This window comes from Nelumbo lutea, chromosome 3 (genome assembly GCF_056320005.1).
Source record: "Nelumbo lutea isolate HS-2025 chromosome 3, American lotus-T2T, whole genome shotgun sequence".
Lineage (NCBI taxonomy): Eukaryota > Viridiplantae > Streptophyta > Magnoliopsida > Proteales > Nelumbonaceae > Nelumbo > Nelumbo lutea.
Window position 1 is genome coordinate 32,381,628 of NC_142686.1, and position 18,980 is coordinate 32,400,607.

At 40.5% G+C, this 18,980-nt stretch overlaps 1 protein-coding gene across 6 annotated transcripts in view; it reads left to right on the forward strand.

Annotated features, from left to right (window-relative positions):
* Positions 1–18,980, forward strand: part of LOC148864066 (uncharacterized) — a 47,345-nt gene that overhangs the window by 10,351 nt on the left and 18,014 nt on the right. For all 6 annotated transcript variants that reach the window (XM_088979959.1, XM_088979964.1, XM_088979962.1 and 3 more), the window contains exons 4-5: positions 3,157–3,216; positions 3,383–3,484. In XM_088979959.1, the coding sequence (XP_088836085.1) occupies positions 3,157–3,216; positions 3,383–3,484 (162 nt within the window). The remainder of the gene's footprint in view (positions 1–3,156; positions 3,217–3,382; positions 3,485–18,980) is intronic.

Sequence of the window (18,980 nt, forward strand, 5' to 3'; positions counted from 1 at the left end):
TCTATCTTCCGTGGTATCTCCTCTGGATTTACTCCATTTAGTAGAATAGCAGCCGAGTAGAGGTCTCTCCAGAATACACCACCAAGTGATCCTCCACACATCAATGCAATGGCTTCAGCAGTTTCTTGCTTCCACAAATGAAAAGGCAGGCCTAGTATTCGAACCAACAACCCATCTTCAATAAAGACGTCTCTGGCGTTTGACCCTGGACACCATCTTGAGATTGTGAGGTTCCCAAGTTTAGCTTCGATGTTTAAGGCCTCAACTTCTACTTTGTTCTCAAGTAAATCCAGCAGTGCCTTTCCTTTTTCAAAGGGAGTTAAGATGAACATTTTCTGCAACTTCAATCTTGTTGTTAACAACTCTGAAACTTTCGTCTAGTCTTCAACATAGGTTGATGTTTTAACTATCAATTTGTTTCCCCAGTCTTCTCCCTTTAGATTTGCTCCCATTCTGTGTTTTCCTGCCCCAATTGTTACTATTAGAGCCTCTTGCTTATTATCCTCAACCTGGTTATTAGTACTATTTGACTTCCCTTTTACTGTTGAATTTTCGTCTCTTTTATCACCCAACCATTGCAGCAGTTCACTTAATACCCCAAGAACTTCCTTCCAACCCTGACCTCTCCTTCTGTCAAGGTTATGATAGACCCTTTAGAATTTCTGTTGCACTCTACTACATATTTTCTTCCTGCTTCTGAAAGAAACTCCTTACAGCTGATTTGTTTACCCTTGTTACTTGCACCTTCCAAAAATTCCTTGAAACCTTCAATCACCCCCATACCTTCTACCAGTACCACTCCTCTCCTTGTTTCCCTGATTTTCAGACTCAAATGCCCCTTTAGTGTCAGTTCTTCAAAAAGAAGCTCCTTAGCTTTAATCTTCAATGTTTTTTCTCCAGTGTCCTATCTCCATGAATCCTCCCATGTTCATCTGTGACTTCCTAGCACAACATTGTAGGTTACAACAAGAGACCTCTTGATAGGTAGATATAGAAATATAAAACTCAAACCTATTAAGTTGCAAGAGTTTTCTCTTAAGATGCTCAACTCAATGAGATCCACAATAGATGGGTGAGATTGTACAAGCTCAAAGGCTTCTTAGTTTTTTTTTTTCACCTCTGAAATTATTGAAGCAATAGAATCTCCTCAACACAAATGACTCTTGCTAACTTGCTTTCTCTAAAAGAAACTATACGCTATTTAGAATGATAGCATTTTGTTTTTCTCTTGCTTGCTTTGAATCAAGCTAAACATCTATATTTATAGAGGATTTGAGAGTAAGTGACCATTTTCTAGTTGTTGGAGGGTTTGTACCATTCTTAATAATGACTCAAATTTGCTCCAACATGATAGAAGGCTTACCAAAGATAGCAATGCGTGTTTAAGCCTTTAAATGGTCAAATTTATTTTAAGTAGGTGACTACGAAATTTTGGTAGCCATCTACTAGACGAAGGGAGGAATCTTTTTTCTCTTCCAGTCAACTACTTCCTATTATTAGTCGACTAATATCAACTTGAACTTGTCTGTTTCAGTTAGTTGACTATGCATTTTTGGGTAGTCGACTACTTCTCTCACAGTCTTGGTAAATCATGCCTCGGCTTCCGCAGTTGGTCCATTATACATTTCTAGTGGTTGACTATGTCTCTCACTCAAGAAAATCATGCCTCGACTGTCACAGTTAGTCAACTGTACATTTCTGAGTAGTCAACTATACTACAAAGCCATCACAATCTTGCCTTATAGACAGCCCAACACTTAGAAACCTTGGAAATATCCATCCAAAGGTTTGGTACTTCCTTCCTTTAAGCTTTCAAAATAGACTTTTAAGATTGTAATCACTTGTTTAAGTCTAGGAAATCCTAGGAACCAAACCTATTCTAGCCAATGGTCTCTGAGGTTGCCTAAACTGAGTTTGGTCTTGTTGAGCATCATAGAGAGTGCATCTTACACAAATGATCACATTAAGATCCTAAAGACTAACATTTTTAAGTACAACTTGATGTAGTCTTCCTCCTTGTTGAGTTGATGTAGCAGTTAACCTCTTGATCAGCTCCAAATCTTTTGAGTTCTTGAAGTAGCCTTGTCGTGCTTGAATTCACTTGGAGCTTCCTCAGTGGAGATACTTGGAGATGGTAATGCGAACATGAGGCACAAGCAGCTGATCAAGTAAAACTTCCACTTCTTCATCTTTGGTAGCAAACTTGCTTTAATACAATTGAGGCTCAGAGAAGCTTATTTAAGATAGATGCATACTTAATCACACTATTAGTACTCTCAATGAGTTTGTTATCATCAAAAAACGTAGGGCCACCAAAGTTGAGCAGAAAATGGAGGTAGTTTTTCCACTTTATTGGGGGAAGTGCCCATATTACCATCTGTTTTAGATAAGTGAAGCATAAAGATCAACAAATTGTGTGAGGAACTGAGAATATATTTTTGTTGATGGTGTGGATGGAGGATTGTGTGAGAGGGAGCTTATTTAGGCAGTATTTTCTGATTAGAATGAGATGGTGGTGAGGATGGGAATTCAAATGAAAGGGCAGATTAAGGGATGGTGGAGTGGAGCCTCATCTTCTTCATGGCTGAAAAAATAGTTCCATCGGCTATATTAAATTAAACAGACCAATGGACTTTCATCAAGGTGAAAAACCAAGATTTCAGGTGGAAGGCTCATCTCTGAACCTTTTTTCTTGTAGTTTTTAACTCCAAAATTAAGTAACTAACTACCAATCAGAGTGGCAGGATTGTGACTCAGAACATGAGCCTTTATAGATCAATATACAACATGTGATCTCTTTCTATTTAGTTTTAATTTTGGTAGTTTTCATGTTTTTATCTCTATCAGTTGGGCCATGATCCAACCAGTTCTACCAATTGACAATCTAGCTCACAAAACTAAACTTTGTTTAGTTTATAGTTGCATTCTAGGAAGTGTATTTTTTTTCACTTTGTTTATAGAACTTTCTTGTATCACAATATTTTCCCGCAAACCAAACACAGCCTTAAAGTTTGTGTCATACTGCAGCACTTGCATCATTGTTTTCTCTGTTTATTGTATTCTTTTCATTTTTTTTCTTTCTTTGTTTGTACATCAAAGCTGTTCTTCAAATGCATTTCGGCGTATAGTGAATGGATTTTTGGATTGAATATGCAGAAATTCTCAAGATGGGGAGCTGTTGATACCCAGCAGAATAGGCCATCTCATGCATGCAAGGTTATTACTTTTATATATTTTAGTTTATTTTCTTTTTAGCTGACCCCAAATGATTGGGATTAATGGTGAGTTGAGTTTTCTTTGTCTTTCTTATTGTCTGTTCTGTTCTACAAATTTCACATAGATGATTAAATACTTTATGATATGTATTGTTTTTATTTCTTAGAATCAATGCCAGCCTTATGGGAGTGAAGCATTGCCAAAAGGTATCCTTTCCACAACAGCCGACTTGGAAATGCGACCATTATGGGGCACACCAATGAAAATGGTATTTCAAACTATGTATTGAAAGCTCAATTAGTGATAGAAGACAATATTATTTTCTTAAGGCATAAATTGTTATGTCCTGCACATATTTTTTAAGTGCATATGAACTGGAAGAAAGTTCTTAGTGTTACTAAAAGATCATGGTTCAGACTCTTCTTTAACCTATTTGTGAATCATGAACTAGTATCAACAAATAAGGGTATCTCATATTTTGCAAGGCACTTTTGGTATTGATCAAGATTCTTGTGCATTTTGAAATGTTATCGGACCAGTGATTTAAAAGGTGCGCGTAGGTGCACAAGCAAGGCACATTTTAGGGTATGCGCCTTGCCTAGGTCCTAGGCGTGTGCCTGGTGCACCTTGCGCCTCAGCCCAGGTTTTTTAAAACATTTATTTTAAAATTCAAGTTTATATTTTTTACTAATATATATTTAATATTTTTTTGCACTTTTTTGAATTTTTTTTTTACCATTTTTGTGCCTCGCTTCAAAAAGGTGTGCGCCTTGCCTTGCGCCTCGGGCGCAAATTGCCCCTTGTGCTTTTAAAACACTATATTGGACTCAAGTTTACTAGATTTTGAAATTTATGCAATCATTTGTGATATGCCTAGTGCTCATTGACTTATTTTCAGTGTGGTATGTGAAGTTGCTCCTATAAATACTAATCCACTGTCAAATGTTGTGAATGACAATATTCTTAACTCCTGTATATTGTAACTGGATAAATGTGTATCCCGCAGTATCACTCTATTTTTCATCATTGACACAGGAAAGGAAGACTTATTACCTGCGGTGGATATTGAGATGGTTCAGCTAAGCCTGGCATAGCCATTAACAATGTCGGTCCCAGTTATCTGAGGTCCTAGGAAGGGTGAACTGGATACAGACCTAACCTTTGGCCTTTCTTTTTTCTCAAATAGCAGCCATTCTCAGACTTGAACCTTCTTTCTCATGCTTCATGCCCGAGATTTTACTATTTCACCAAGCAGTGGCTCCTAGCTAAATCCAAGATGATTTTGTCCTTTTTTTAATGAATGGGAATACTTAAACCTCCGTTGTGTTTTCTGACAAGTACTTAAAAGACAAAATAAATATTACAACCTAATGTAAGATGGCCCCTAGCTAGGTCTTCTTTGCATAGGACCAAATCATCATTGTCTACATTCCCCCATTTTAAAACCTATTGGAGCTTCTCCTAGGTTTCTTTGAATGAGTTCATTTCTGACTCTCCCTTTCTAGTTTTTCCACTTATTCATCTCAACATTTGCGTTTCTACTACACATTTTTTTGGACATGTTGTTTCTTGATTACCCAACATCCGCATGGGATTCTGCATGCACCCCTCCATTTTTCCCATCTTGTTCTAATTCTTTGGGTGATGTCATCCACAATCTCTCCCTTGTTATGAACTATATCATACCAAGGTAATGAAAGAGATCACTGCGAATTATCTCTTGATCTCCGATTGTAAATGTACCCTGATTTTTTGTTTTTTGATCAATAACTTAATCAATTCATTTAGATGATAAAAACTATAAAATACAAAGAAGAAAACAAGGAGAGATAAACATAAACTCTCTTAGCTCTCCCAAAAAGAAGAAAGATTACAACATTGCCAAAGAAAAACTGATTTCTTCCCACCCCTTGTTTAGGTAGACAATCAGAAAAGGAGTTAGCATCTCTTTTAACCCAATGTAGTATGACCTCCATGTTTTGTAACAAATTCCTAATTCTCCTATGCTCATGGATGAAACCCCACCACCCAACGTCCCCCTATTATTGCAGCCAATTAATTAATAACCAACTTGGAGTCCCCTTCAATTACCAATTTACAAATAGACAACTCCTTGGCTTTTTGCACACCTTCCAATACAGCCATTATTTCAGCCCTCAAAGAGTAAATGTACTCTAAATCGTATTCCTATTATTATTAAATTTATATATCAAATTGGTTTTTGTTTAATCAATTATTATTACTATTGTCATAAGCAAATAACAAACATCATGGGACCTCCTCCTGAATATGTTCAGTTAATTCATCCATGAGTAATGCAAATAAATAAGGATAAAGTGTTGAGCCACGTTGAAGCCCACTATAATTGTATAATTTGATGTCTCTCCAAACCAATGTTCTAACATTGGTTATTGCACCTTCACACGTATCCTTAATTAGATTCATATTACCTATTTGGTGCTCCTTTATTTTCCAAAACCTGCAATTTTATCTCTAGGATCTCTATCATATGCTTTCTCCTAATCAATGAGTACCATATGAAGATCTCTTCTCTTCTCTCTAAACTTTTCTGTCAATCAGTTCAAAGTTTCATAGCATGGTTCATGAGTAAATCACATGATAATTATTACAACTTTTTTTATTGGAAACGGTAACTTCATTAAAGAGTTTTCAAAATACAAACATCAACCCCTAGTGCTCTTTGTTATTACAACTTTGATATTGCCTTTGTTTTTAAGTATAGGTACCACAGTGCTCTTTCTTCATTCACCCACTATCTTCTTCGCTTTCATCATCTTATTAAATAGTTTAGTTAGCCATAATATGTTTACATCTTTCATACCTTTCCACAGTTCTATTGGGATATCATCAGGTCTTAATGTCTCTCCCTTCTTCAACTTATTTAATGTCTCCTTCATTTAAGAAATTTTAATTTTATTATGGTACATGCTGTTTTTAGTACTATTATAGCTACTGGTCCCTCTTGCATTAGCATACTTTATATGTCCTTCATTTAATAATTTTTCAAAATAAATTTTCCATCTTTCTTTACTTTCCTCATCTTTTATTAAGATCCTTTGATCTTCCTCTTTGATGCATATAACATGATTTACATCTTGGCTTTTACTTTCTTTAATTTTTGCTTGCCTATAAATTCTACTCTCTCTCTCTCTCTCGCTAGTTCCTAATTTATGATGAAGTTATCATATGCCTTAAATTTAGTTTCACTTACTTTTTTTCTACTTTTTTTTATGAATGAAGAAATTTATTAATTCAGGAAAAACACCACTGAAGAGGCACAAGCTGTTTCCTCTTCAGAAAAATATTACATCAAAATAAAAGAGAATTAACCATAAATAAAATTACAAAGCATCCTAAAATAGCTGCTCCCTTGTAGCCCCCTGCTTAGCTAACCCATCCGCTAAGGTGTTTGCTGATCTTCCCACCCATAGAGAGGTAACAGTCATATTTCTTGTAAGCCAGTTTACTCTCCTTAATAAATCTCTGTGTTGCCACTTGGCTGAAGCTGGGTCTTTCAACCATCCCACCACAATTTGAGAGTCTCCTTCAACTACCAAGTGCTGAACCCCTAATTTTTCTGCAATCTGAATACCTTGTACCGCTGCTAAAATATCAGCTCTATTAGAGCCTCCTATTCCCACAGAGCCTGAGAACAAGGCTAATATGTTGCTCTCCATGTCTCTCAGCACCCCTCCTATCCCCGTTGGGCCTGGGTTTCCTTGGCTGCTGCCATCAAAGTTCAGCTTTACCCATCCTTCAGGCGGAGGGGTCCACAGTACAGATTCCCTGTCCTTCCTTGTATGGCTGTTAGCCACCACTACCCAGTTTCTCCAAATATCATCAAAGGAAAAGGTATGAAAGAAGTCCAAAGTTCTCAACCAGTGAATGACCCTAGTCAAGATACAATCCTCAACGGCCTGAATGCTTCTTTCTTTTTCTTTGAAAATCCTTGCATTCCTTTCTTCCCAAATTGTCCACAATGCAGCTGCTCTAATACATCTCCACATCAATTTTCCTTTTTTTGTAGGCCACACAAAAAAGGAGGGATCGAACAGTTGGCTTAAGTCTGTGAACAGATTCCACCTACACCCAAATAAAGAGAAAATCCAACTCCAAATAGCTCTAGAAAAGGAACAAGATACAAGTAGGTGGGAGCAATCCTCACCACTAGCCCTGCAAAGTACACACCAGTTAGGGGATAAACACATGAAAGGTCTTTTCCTTTGCAAGAAATCCAAGGTATTAATCTTTCTATAAAACACCTCCCAGCAGAAAATAACAATTTTAGGTGGAACAGGTCTAGACCAAATCTCCTTAGTTGGAAAACCCCATTGACTCAAGGAAGAGCAAAGAGCCTTAAAAAAGGAAGCACAAGAAAAGTAACCTTTTGGAGGAAATTAGCTTTGTGGAAGAAGAAGATCCTCATGGAGAATCGAGAGACGGAGAAATTTATTCAGGCGGCAAAATGGAAAAGAGTATTTCAGCTGGAGAAGAAGAAGATCCTCATGGAGGAGATAACAAATAGGGGGATGAAGAGTCTGAAAATAAGGGAAGACCAACGAGCAACGATCCTAATGGACTCAGAAGTGGTCGACTGGTTTAAGGTTTTGTAGATGGTTTACTACTTGCAGAAAGAATACAGGGATGGAGAAATGAAATGACAAACAAGGGAAAAAGATTTATAGTAGAAAATAGAAGAAACAGAAATGGAGGTTTTCTTGTATTAACAAAGTTCTTTGGCAAAGGGAGGAAACAATTAGTATACCTACCGGAGGGACAAGCTAAATAGGGGTGGAAGAAGGTCGCAGGTGCTCTTGAGGAGTTCAACCAGGGAAAATGGGTGACCTTAAATACTGAAGAGCAAGCTCAGAGGGAAGAACAAAAATCGGTGGAGGCAAATGGGAGCTTAACTAGAAGAGGTAAGGTCATGTGGAGATGTGTCAGGGCAGCCACTCTGGACTCTTTGGGAGGAAAGGAATGCAATAATTTTTTTAGAGAAGGAAAGAGGGTTAGATGAAATGAAGGATTGTATCCTAACAAGAGCAATCCATTGGCTGAAAACTGTGGATATCTTTGATGACTTCTCCTTTGATGATTTGTAGAGAAATTGGCTAGTAATAGCCAACACTTCAACAAAGAAGGATAGAATTCTGTCAGAATGGGTTCCGCCTTTGGAAAGTGTCATTATGCTGAACTTTAATGGAAGCAACCAAGGCAATCCCGGGCCTTCAGGTATGTTAGAGTTAGCCGAATAAGGGTAGATTAGTCATCTCACCTTGGTTAAATTATGAGCTTATGTGGCAGTCTTATTAGAGGTTCTCTGTCCCATACTTAAGTAGGGGAAGTTTAGTCCTTGTACATTTAATTAGAAGCCTAATCACTATTAAGAGGTCGACTGATAGGGTTTAGCTATCAAGTTCGACAGTTCTTTCATCTTCTTCTTCTCTTCTCTTCTCTTTCTTCTTCTCCTTACTGGTTCGGACTACTGTAGCTACAGTAGTTACAGTGAAAACATGGTATCAGAGCGTGACAACTTCAGTTCGTGACCTGTTTCAGTTCGTGACAACTTCAGTTCTATCCTTTTCTTCTCTGGGCTGTCAATGGAGAAAAGTGATTCGTCCCAGGCCTGAAACATCACAGTTTTTTTTCTGGTGCTCAGAACCTTCTTTCCTAAGAAAACAACTTCAAGAGTGAATGGTTGGATGAAGCTCTCAAACGAAGGTTGTGTTTACAGTGACCAAATGGTGTAAGGGCTGCTACTGTAGGTGGCCGAATGGTGCAATGTGTAATGCAATGACAGCTAGTTGAGTTTTTGCTAAGTAGTTGTGGTGGTGCTTGTAATGCACAAACTCTTGACAGCAGTAGTGGTGTGACAGCTAGTTGAGTTTTTGTTGAGTAGTTGTAAATGAGCTTGCATGTGGTTAGTAAGTGCTGAGTTAATGTCGGTGTAGTCTGTGTTTTTTTTTTTGTGAAATCAGTAGTGGTGTGGATAAGAACAAAGGCGTGTGTATCTATCATTGTGTTTAGGGACTGCTGTAGGTTCTGGAACATCAAACTCTTGACAGCAGCACTTAGTTGGTGATTGGGAATTCAGATTAGAGGCAGCATTGAAAGAGTATCATGGCAGCAATGGGAGATGGTTGTAGTGATCAGAAACCTAGTGTGGTGGTTTCCTCTGACTATCTAGGTGTACAGATGACCTCAATTAAACTGAATGGTGAGAACTATGTTCCATGGGCCAAGTCGGTGGAAGTTTTTCTCAAGGAAAAGAGAAAAGCGAAGCATGTGAAAGAAGATAAACCGCCGGCTGACTCTCCAGGGTTTGATGATTGGGAACAGGAGGATGCTCAAATCATGACATGGCTATGAAACAGTATGGAACCCAAAATAAGTGCCAACTTCATGTTCTTAGATACAACTAAGGACATATGGGAACATGCCAAGAAGCTGTATTCTGGGCAAGATAATACTACAAGGGTATATCAACTCTATCAGGAGTACTTTGGTCTGCAACAAGGAAATAAAACCCTAGAAGAGTACTATGCCAGTATGAAGAACCTCAGAAATGAACTCAATGTCTATCATCCTCTCACTCCAGATGTTAAAGTTCAGCAACAACAGAGGGAACAACTAGACGTCACAAGGTTCTTAGTGGGGTTGAAATCAGAGTATGAACCAGTTAGAGCCCAAATATTGGGGGGCTCTACCCTTCCTACACTTGAGGAAGTGTTTTCTCGGCTCCGCAGGATTTCTTTGGGACAAATAGAGAATCCCACACAGTCTGATAGATCAGCTTTTGTAACAGCCAGAGGAGGTGGACGTGGTACGAAAGGGGGAGGACATGCCTCCCGAGGAGGTCGTGGTGGTTCCATATTTGGCCGTGGTGGTGGTCGTGACTCAGGGGGAGGCCGTGGGAAAGAAAAAGGCAGCTCTACAAGGAAGTGTACCCACTGTGGTAGGGAAGGACATTCCGTAAATTTCTGTTATGATCTTCATGGCCGCCCTCCCTCTAAATGGGCCAATCATGCTATTGCTGGTGGGGTTGATGTCAGTGATAATCAACAGGCAGACTTAACTCCTTCCACATCTACATCCGTTTCCGGAAGGGAGATGGTGAGTGTACCGCGTGATGAGTATGAGCGGTTCCTTCAGTCCACTTCACAGCACACTACTGCTACTCTTGCCCACTCAGGTATAGCTTGCCTGTCATCTAAAACCTCTCCTTGGATTATTGACTCTGGAGCCTCTGATCACATGACCAGGACTCCAGGTGTGTTCTCTTCTCTCTCTGAAACTTCCACATCTCAAACTGTTACCCTTGCCAATGGTTCCTCCTCTCCCATTTGTAGTGTTGGCAATGTTGACATGGCTTCTCTTTCTTTATCATCTATATGTTCCTAAGTTTCCATTCAATCTTATGTCTGTTAGTAAATTAACCAAGACTCTTAACTGCTCTGTTACTTTTTTCCCTTCCTCTTATGTTTTTCAGGATCTCAGGACGGGGAAGAAGATTGGTGGGGGGCATGAAGCTGGTGGATTGTATTACCTTGACGGTAGTGGATCGTCAGTTGCACTTTAGACTTCACTCACTCCTCTACAGTGGCATTGTCGACTGGGACATCCTTCTCTCAAGGCACTCAAGATACTAGTTCCGTCTTTGAGTCATTTGTCAGTGTTACAGTGTGAGTCGTGTCAGTTTGGGAAACATTGTCGTGTTTCCTTCAGTCCTAGAGTTGAAAGTCGTATGTTGAGTCTTTTTGCTTTGGTTCATTCAGATGTTTGGGGCCCGATCAAAATAGGTCTTATAATGGTTACAAGTATTTTGTCACTTTTATTGATGATTGTTCAAGAATGACATGGATTTATTTAATGAAAGAAAGGAGTTAATTATTTTCCATTTTTCAAAAATTCCATGCTGAAATACGTACACAATTTGGTGTTCCAATCAAAGTTCTTCGTTCAGATAATGGTCGTGAATATTTTCTAACTTCCTTTCAACAGTATTTAGAACAGCATGGCATCATTCATCAAACTTCTTGTGCATCCACTCCTCAACAAAATGGGGTGGCTGAACGGAAGAACCGTCATCTCCTTGAAACAGCTTGGTCTATTCTTCATCATATGAGTGTTCCTAAACGGTTTTGGAGTGATGTTGTACTTACTGCGTGTTTCCTCATTAATCGGATGCCCTCCTTTATTCTTCATGGTCGGTCTCCCTTCTCTATCTTGTTTCCCACCTTGTCTCCCTTTCCATTAACACCTCGTATCTTTGGCTGTGTGTGCTTTGTTCACAATCTGAGTCCTGGAATAGACAAATTGGATGCACGCTCCATTAAGTGTGTCTTTCTTGGCTACTCTCGGACTCAAAAAGGGTACAAGTGTTACAATCCCATTACTCGGAAGTGCTATGTTTGTCCTGATGTCACCTTTTTTGAGTATGTTCCCTTTTTCTCAGGAACTGAAGCATCTTCGTCTCCACCTTTACTTCCTCTTCCTCTTCCGGTCAGTGATCCCGTTCCGGGTGTTCCTGTTGGAGTTGACTCGTCATCTCATCCAGTACAGATTCCTACTGAACGACCACCAATTCGGCAAGTGTATACACGTCGAACGACACCGGCCCCTCCTCCAGCTTCTACCTTGTCCGCGGATCCTGTCGTTGCTCCTATTGCTGAACCTTCAGGACTTGACCTACACATTGCCTTACGGAAAGGTAAACGTAGTTCTACTCTCCATCCCATTTCCAATTTTGTTTCAGTATCTCGCCTTTCCGTCTCACATCGCCAGTTTGTTTCACTATTGTCATCTATTTCCATACCTAACAATGTCCAAGAGGCTCTTAGTTCACCTGGGTGGAGGTAGGCAATGGAGGAGGAACTCTCTGCTCTTCAACATACTCACACGTGGGAGCTCACTACTCTTCCCCCTGGTAAGCATGTTGTGGGTTGTAAATGGGTGTATACTGTTAAATACTTGCCAGATGGTAGTGTGGAGCGTCTGAAAGCCAGACTTGTTGCTAAAGGGTATTCACAGTTGTATGGAGTGGACTATATGGAGACCTTCTCTCCAGTGGCTAAGATTAGCTCTGTCCGTGTGTTAATTTTCCTTGCAGTTATGTATGATTGGCCCTTATTTCAACTTGACATAAAAAATGCCTTCCTTCATGGTGACCTTATAGAAGAGGTATATATGGAGCAACCACCTGGGTTTGTTGCTCAAGGGGAGGCTGGTAAGGTGTGCAGACTGAAAAAGGCAATTTATGGGTTGAAACAATCGCCTCGTGCTTGGTTCGGGAAGTTTAGTGAAGTGGTGAAGAATTTTGGAATGAAACAATGTCAGGTTGATCACTCAGTGTTCAGCTATGACTCAGAAGTTGGAAAGATTTTATTAGTGGTCTATGTGGATGATATTGTCATAACTGGCAGTGACAAATTGGGGATCGACAAACTCAAGGTCTTTCTGCAAAATCATTTTCAAACAAAAGACCTTGGGACATTGAAGTATTTCTTGGGTATAGAAGTTGCTAGATCAAGACAAGGTGTAAACCTGTGCCAAAGAAAATGTGTTCTCGATCTATTGGACGAAACAGGACTGTTAGGTGCAAAACCGGCTGAGACTCCTATGGAACCAAATGTTAAGTTGAGCGGTGATACAGGGGGAATATTTGATGATCTTGAAAGGTATAGACGACTAGTGGGGAAGCTGAACTATTTGACTATCACGAGACCAGACATCTCCTTTGCAGTCAGTGTGGTGAGCCAATTTATGCGGAACCCTCGTATATCTCACTGGGATGCAGTTCTTAGAATTGTAAGATATTTGAAGGGAGCTCCAGGTCGTGGGCTATGGTATAAACCAGGAGGAAAACTTGAAGTAGTTGGGTACACGGATGCAGATTGGGCGGGCTCTGTGTTTGATAGAAGATCTACTATAGGTTACTGCACATTTCTTGGAGGAAATCTTGTGATGTGGAAGAGTAAAAAGCAGACGGTTGTGGCTAGAAGCAGTGCTGAAGCCGAGTACAGACCCATGGCACACACTACATGTGAATTAGTGTGGTTGAGGAATCTCCTACAAGAAATCGGGTTCCACATGGATAAACCTATGAAGTTGTACTATGACAATCAAGTTGCGCTCCATATCTCATCCAACCCTGTTTTCCATGAGAGAACAAAGCACATAGAGATTGATTGCCACTTTGTGAGGGAGAAGGTTCTTACTAGAGAGATAAGCACAGAACATGTAAGCTCAGGTGATCAGTGGGCAGATTTGTTTACGAAAGCCTTAGGCTCAGGGAGAGTGAACTATATATGTAACAAGCTGGGATTATATGATATATATTCTCCAACTTGAGGGGGAGTGTTAGAGTTAGCCGAATAAGGGTAGATTAGTCATCTCACCTTGGTTAAGTTATGAGCTTATGTGGCAGTCTTATTAGAGATTCTCTGTCCCATACTTAAGTAGGGGCAGTTTAGTCCTTGTACATTTAATTAGAAGCCTAATCACTATTAAGAGGTCGACTGATAGGGTTTAGCTATCAAGTTCGACAGTTCTTTCATCTTCTTCTTCTTCTCTTCTCTTTCTTCTTCTCCTTACTGGTTCGGACTACTGTAGCTACAGTAGCTACAGTGAAAACAAGGTATAGGGGGTATCCTGAGAAATAAGGACAGCAACATAATTTCCCTATTCTCAGGACCGGTGGGAGTGGGGGATTCCACAAGGGCAAAAATACTTGTTGCAGTACAAGGAATTCAGATCGCCAACCAGCTTGAGGTGGAGCATCTCCTAGTTGAAGGGGACTCTCAGGTAGTAACCAGGTGGCCCCTAAACTTGGATACCACCATTTGGGGCTACAAAGATCTCATCAAAAAAGTAAAGTGGTTAACCAACAATATGAGAGTGGAGGTAAAATGGGTTAGTAGGTCTGCTAATTCTTTGGCTGATGCTCTAGCCAAACAGGGGGTATATAGGGAAATCTTTTTTGTGCTTCTATGTAAGTTATTATTAATTCGGAAATCTGTACTTAACTAGCCTGGAGAGGTTGCAACTCGTACCTTTCCATGAGGACTTTGTACTATTTTATTGCTGATTTATAAAATCATTTCAATTATCAAAAAAAAAATGGGAGCTTAACTGGGAAAACAAGCTAGTTAAAACAAAATAAAGTGACTACTCCCATAACAGTACTCTCAACAGATACTAGGAATGTGGATTGGAATAGGAGGAAGGTAGTGAAGGTAAAAAAAGAAGTTGAGAATTGGGAAGAAGTTCGGAAAATCTTGAGGGAGAAGTTTCAACCAAAGGAGAAACTCACCCTTATCCCTTTTGAGAGATGTAAAGCAATACTTGACATGGCCGAACTTCAGTTTGAAAACAGAATCCTTGAAACAAAATATGGCCAGATTGCAGTGGAAAATTGGTCACCTTCCTGTAATGAATTAAACATCTCTCAGAAGACCGTAGTCATCAAGATTCTGGGGTTACCCTTTAACCTCTGGTAGGAACACTTTTTCCACAAAATAGTAGTGGCTTGTGGTGGTGTATTGGAAGGGTTCTGCGTGGAAAATCTTCAAGCGGAAAAAATCAAAGTGGCAGGAGTAAAATCTGAAAAAATCCCGAGTATGGATATCTTTGCGGTTGACTGTTGGAGAACGGTGTGCTTGGCATCGGAAGTCGAAGCAAATCTCTGGAACAATTCGAAGGAAGAAGACGTTGACGTGGACTCTTGGAGGCCATGTGGTAAGAGCTGGGTGGACCGCCCGAAAGGTCAAGTTGACCAGGGAATTATGGTAACTTAAAAGTCGGGGGATAGCCTTAAGAAGCACTCCTTGCCATTTATAGGAGATTTTTCGAAAAATTTTGAATGGGATCCAACTGTCCAAGGAAAATCCTACTCTGAGGTGCTGAGATCGAGAAGCGGGCCTTCTCGCGCCCATTACACAAAGGAAATTGGGTTTTTTGGGCCAGGGTTACATAACCCGACCCAAGCTTTTAAACCGGTTGCAAAGAGTTTAATTGGGTCACGTAACCCTCTTATTTCTCACGTGCAAAGGTTTTGTACGCAGTTGGGGGACGATAGGTGCGATCTATCATCGTCCCCATCTACCTCCCCTTCGACCTTTTAGGACCTGCACGCCCGTGCGCCTACGAGAATGTCAAACAGAGCTTTCTTCCCCTCTCTTTCTCAGGTTGTAGGCGCCTCTTCTGCACAAGGAAAGACTCTTCAATGGAGGACGGCTACTGAAGAGAACTCCACAATGCCTGAAAACCCAAACCCTCGATACAATAGGGACTCGCAACGGGACTCTGAAGATGACTCCAACTGGGAGGACTTGAGAGATGTGGGCGATGAAGAAGTGGATCAGCCGTCAAATATAGGCAGCTCCATCTCAACAAAGGTCTGTAATTTTACAGACCTTTAGGACTATGGAACAGAACTCCTTTTTATTGAAGAAGCTAGTACGGAAGTTCTGGAGCTACAGGATTCGGGGGTTGGTGACTCTTCCGTGGAGAGTGGGAGGCCTCTTGATGATTCTCAGAGAGAGAAGAATGTAAAAACAAAGCAAGAACAAAGGCAGGGTAACGGGCTTGAGGAGTTGGGTTCCCACTGCAAACCAAACATGGAACCACTTGAGGAACAGATCCCCCCAGCTGCACAGGTGGCTACTGAACCTGAACTTGAACCATCAGGGATTGTCTTTGGAGTGGTTGGCGGAAACCAGATTCAGGATCAGGGAGTTCCTTTCCCCCTTTCCCTTACTCCAATCCTCTCCTCCTCCCCTTTTTACTCTCAATTCTCAGAGAGAGAAGAATGTAAAAACAAAGCAAGAACAAAGGCAGGGTAACGGGCTTGAGGAGTTGGGTTCCCGCTGCAAACCAAACATGGAACCACTTGAGGAACAGATCCCCCCAGCTGCACAGGTGGCTACTGAACCTGAACTTGAACCATCAGGGATTGTCTTTGGAGTGGTTGGCAGAAACCAGATTCAGGATCAGGGAGTTCCTTTCCCCCTTTCCCTTAATCCAATCCTCTCCTTCCCTTTTTACTCTTAAAATTCAATTGATATTATTCCTAGTATTAATCCTCAACTTTTGGTTTTTGCAGATCCAGCTGTAGAAACTTCACCGGTGGCGAAAAATGACCCCTGTGAGGAAGGAGAAGAAGTTGGGAGAGGAGATAAAGATAGGGAGGAGGGAGGAATCCTAGCAGTGAATCGCGAGAAGCTATTAGAGAAGAAAGAAGGGCGAATTGGAACTGTTGTCGGTACAGAAGAAAAGGGGAAGGTACTTAGTGGGTTTGGTGGGGAAAATGATGAATGCAAAAGACCACCTAAATTAAAAGGGCATGAACAAAAGGAAGCTAGAGGAAAGTTTACCAAAGGGAAGGTCTACCTTAGAAAGGAGATAGGAGATGACAAAAAAAAAAAAGAAAAAGAAGAATGAATGAGGTGGAAAAACTAATCTGTGGAGTATTCTATGAGAAATCTGTAAATAGGAAGAGGGAGAAAAAAAGAGGAGACTAGGACTGGGTAATAGGGAATGGGTTAGATAAAAAGTGGAATGAAGATTCTTTGTTGGAATGTAAGAGGATTAGGGAGTGCAAAGAAAATGAGAATAATCAGGAATGTGATAAAAAAAGAGAGACCGGTAGTGGTCATGCTCCAAGAAACAAAACTCTCGGATTTGGATGGAAGATGGATAAGAAGTATCTGGAGTAGCAGGGGTCTAAGTTGGTCCTTTGCTCCATCTTGGGGTGCCTTGGGTGGTATCCTCATAATCTGGAAGAATGAGGAAGTGGACTGTCAGGAGGAGTTGATGGGACAATACTCAGTATCAATAAAAGCCAAGAGGATGAGTGATGGAAGGATGTGGGTGTTGACTAATGTGTATGGCCCGAACTCATATAGAGAGAGGGATACATTCTAGGGAGAGTTAGCCGCAATTAGGGGCCTTTGGGTTGGTCCATGGTGTTTGGGTGGCGATTTCAATGTGATAAGGTACACAAGTGAGGCAAACAATCCCAATCAGACCATAACAACAAGTATGAGACATTTCAACTCCTCGATTGAATCCCTAAAATTGAGAGAACCCACCTTGTTGCAAGCCTCCTTCACATGGTCAAATTTTCAGGAAAGTCAAGTCTGCTCAAAACTGGACAGATTTCTTTTCTCTTTTGATTGGGAGGAGTTGTGGAGAAACTTAACACTAAAAGCCTCCCTAGAGTAACCTTGGACCATTGCCCTCTAAGCCTCTACCAAGAAAACCTTATTGGAGGCCCACACCCTTTAGATTTGAGAATATGTGGCTGGAAGTTCCAATTTTTTTGCAAAAGGTAAAAGATTGGTGGTCAGAAGGTGGAATAAGGGCTAGAGAGAAGGTGGTGAGATTCACCAAGAAGTTGAAAAGATTTGAAGGAAAAGATCAAGGAGTGGAACAAAGAGGAATTTGGAAATCTTGAGGTATTAAAGGAGGATTCAGCTAGGAAAATAGAGGAGTTGGATCAAAAGGAAGCCAATAAAGAATGTGGGTCGGAGGATAGAGCCGAAAGATGGAATTTAAAACTACAACTAGAGGAGATCCTAAGGAAAGAAGAAATTTCTTGGAGACAAAAATCAATATACAAATGGCTTCTGGAGGGGGATGGAAGCACTAGATTTTTCCACTCCCTAGCAAATGGGCGAAGAAGGAAAAACCAAATCTCCAGTATAAAGGTGGAGGGAAGAGAAATCAACTCAAAGGAGGAAATTGAAAGGTGCTTTGTGGATCATTTTAAGTCAATCCTGGGTTCCTCTATTGAAAGCAATTTGGAGTTGGGGGAATTACAGTGGGATAGAGTGCCAGAAACCGAAGCTGCTATCTTAGAAAGAGCCTTCAGTCTAGAGGAGGTCCATGAAGCAATCTTCTCGATGGACAAAATCAAAAGCTCCGGGGCCGGATGGTTTTTCAATGGCTTTCTATCAAGATTGTTGGGAAATCCTGAAGGATGATTTAATGGATGTCTTTGTTGAGTTCTATCAAAAGGGGAAACTCTCTCTCCAGGAGCAAATGCAACATTTATTGCTCTAGTGCCAAAAAAGAAAGAGGCCAAAACCCCTAAGGATTATAGACCGATAAGTCTTGTGGGTAGCATGTACAATATCATTGCTAAAGTTCTAGCTGCTCGGTTGAAAACAGTTTTGCCATTTGTTATTTCACAGAACCAGGGAGCTTTTGTAGAAGGGAGACAAATAGTGGATCAAATCTTAGCGGCAAATGAATGTGTGGCAGCTAAGAAAAAACAAGGTGGCAAAGGTTTGGTTTGTAAATTGGATCTAGAAAAAGTTTATGATATGGTGGATTCGTCCTTCTTGTTGAATCTCATGGAAAAGATGGGTTTAGGTGAAAGATGGAGAATGTGGATCAAAGAATGTATTATCTCAGCACACTTCTCTATTCTCCTAAATGAGGTAGCAAAGGATTTCTTCCCAGCTAAAAGAGGGCTGAGACAAGGTGATCCCTTATCCCCATTCTTATTTACTATTGTGGCTGAGGTTCTGAGTAGACAAATCATCGAGGCTGACCAAGAAAATCGGTTTAAAGGCTAGAGGATTGGTAGTTCAGAAGTGGTGGTGTCTCACTTGCAATTTGCAGATGATACAATCATTTTCTATGAGAGTTGTGATGAATCCAGTTTGAGGAATCTGAAAATTTTGGTGGACAAGTTTCAATAGGCCTCCAAACTAAAAGTAAATTGGGGAAAAGGTTGT